This window comes from Coregonus lavaretus (assembly GCF_964263955.1).
Source record: "Coregonus lavaretus genome assembly, chromosome: 4".
In the NCBI taxonomy this organism is placed as follows: Eukaryota; Metazoa; Chordata; class Actinopteri; order Salmoniformes; family Salmonidae; genus Coregonus; species Coregonus lavaretus.
This window is the reverse complement of record NC_139991.1, coordinates 73,726,424-73,727,645: the sequence shown is the minus strand read 5'-3', so window position 1 is coordinate 73,727,645 and position 1,222 is coordinate 73,726,424. Positions and strand designations below refer to the sequence as shown.

General features: G+C 50.6%; 1 protein-coding gene across 1 annotated transcript; it reads left to right on the top strand.

Moving 5' to 3' along the window:
• Positions 1-239: 239 nt before the first annotated feature.
• Positions 240-836, top strand: diras2 (DIRAS family GTPase 2; the record flags this gene model as incomplete). The annotated part of the gene is made up of 1 exon (XM_084159416.1): positions 240-836. One exon carries the CDS (start codon positions 240-242, stop codon positions 834-836), a length of 597 nt encoding a protein of 198 aa, XP_084015542.1.
• Positions 837-1,222: the final 386 nt, after the last annotated feature.

Here is a 1,222-nt window from a genome sequence, read left to right as displayed (position 1 = left end):
CAGTTTGCTGTCTTGCCAGCCTATCTCTGGTGCATTGTTAAACTAATTCCCATTCAGGCGCATCATACTAAATCACTTTTTCAATTCTAAAAGGAGGAATTAATGGTGTACGACTAATACCAAGCACTGTAAGAAATGCAAATATTTTTTCATCAATCAAGAGAGTTTTGTTTTTGTAAACAAGAGGTTGCCTATTGTTGTCTCCTGCTCCCATACAGATCCCCAGATAAACAATCATCATGCCGGAGCAGAGCAACGACTATCGCGTGGTGGTGTTCGGCGCCGGAGGTGTGGGGAAGAGCTCCCTGGTTCTCCGCTTCGTCAAGGGGACCTTCCGCGACAGCTACATCCCCACCGTGGAGGACACGTACAGACAGGTGATTAGCTGCGACAAGAGCATCTGCACACTACAGATCACAGACACCACGGGCAGCCACCAGTTCCCCGCCATGCAGCGTCTGTCCATCTCCAAGGGCCACGCCTTCATCCTGGTCTACTCCGTCACCAGCCGCCAGTCCCTGGAGGAGCTCAAGCCCATCTACGAGCAGGTTTGTCAGATCAAGGGTGAACTGGAGACGTGTCCCATCATGCTGGTGGGCAACAAGTGTGACGAGACATCGGCGCGCGAGGTGGAGACCTCGGACGGGGAGGCCACGTCCAAGAAGTGGAAGTGCGCCTTCATGGAGACGTCGGCCAAGACCAACCACAACGTCAAGGAGCTCTTCCAGGAGCTGCTCAACCTGGAGAAGCGCAGGACTGTCAGCCTCCAGATCGATGGCAAATCAAAGCAGCAGAAACGTGCAGAGAAGCTCAAGGGCAAGTGTGTGGTCATGTGAGGTGGACATAAGGAGAAGGAGGAGGTGGAAGAGGCCCGGAAAAATCTCAAAAGGACGAAGGGCAAGGAGCGAGGGAGAAACAAGGTTTGGAGGGGGTTCGGACTCTTGCCATGGGGCAGACTGTGCAACGTAAGACACACTCTTCCAGACAAGCTAAAATACCTGGAAGTTTACACCCAACGGAAAGAGAGAAACAAGGGTATGCCTACTCCACTAAGATTTATTCAGCCTGACTCATTGTCACATCCAACAGCCAATCAAACAGAGCGGAAGAGACCCCGTGAAGAAGATTTCTCATTTTAAGCCACATACACAAAGAGACGCTTTGAATGAAATCATACTAATTCCAAGTTTGCAACCAAGGTGATTCTTTAATTTAACCTACT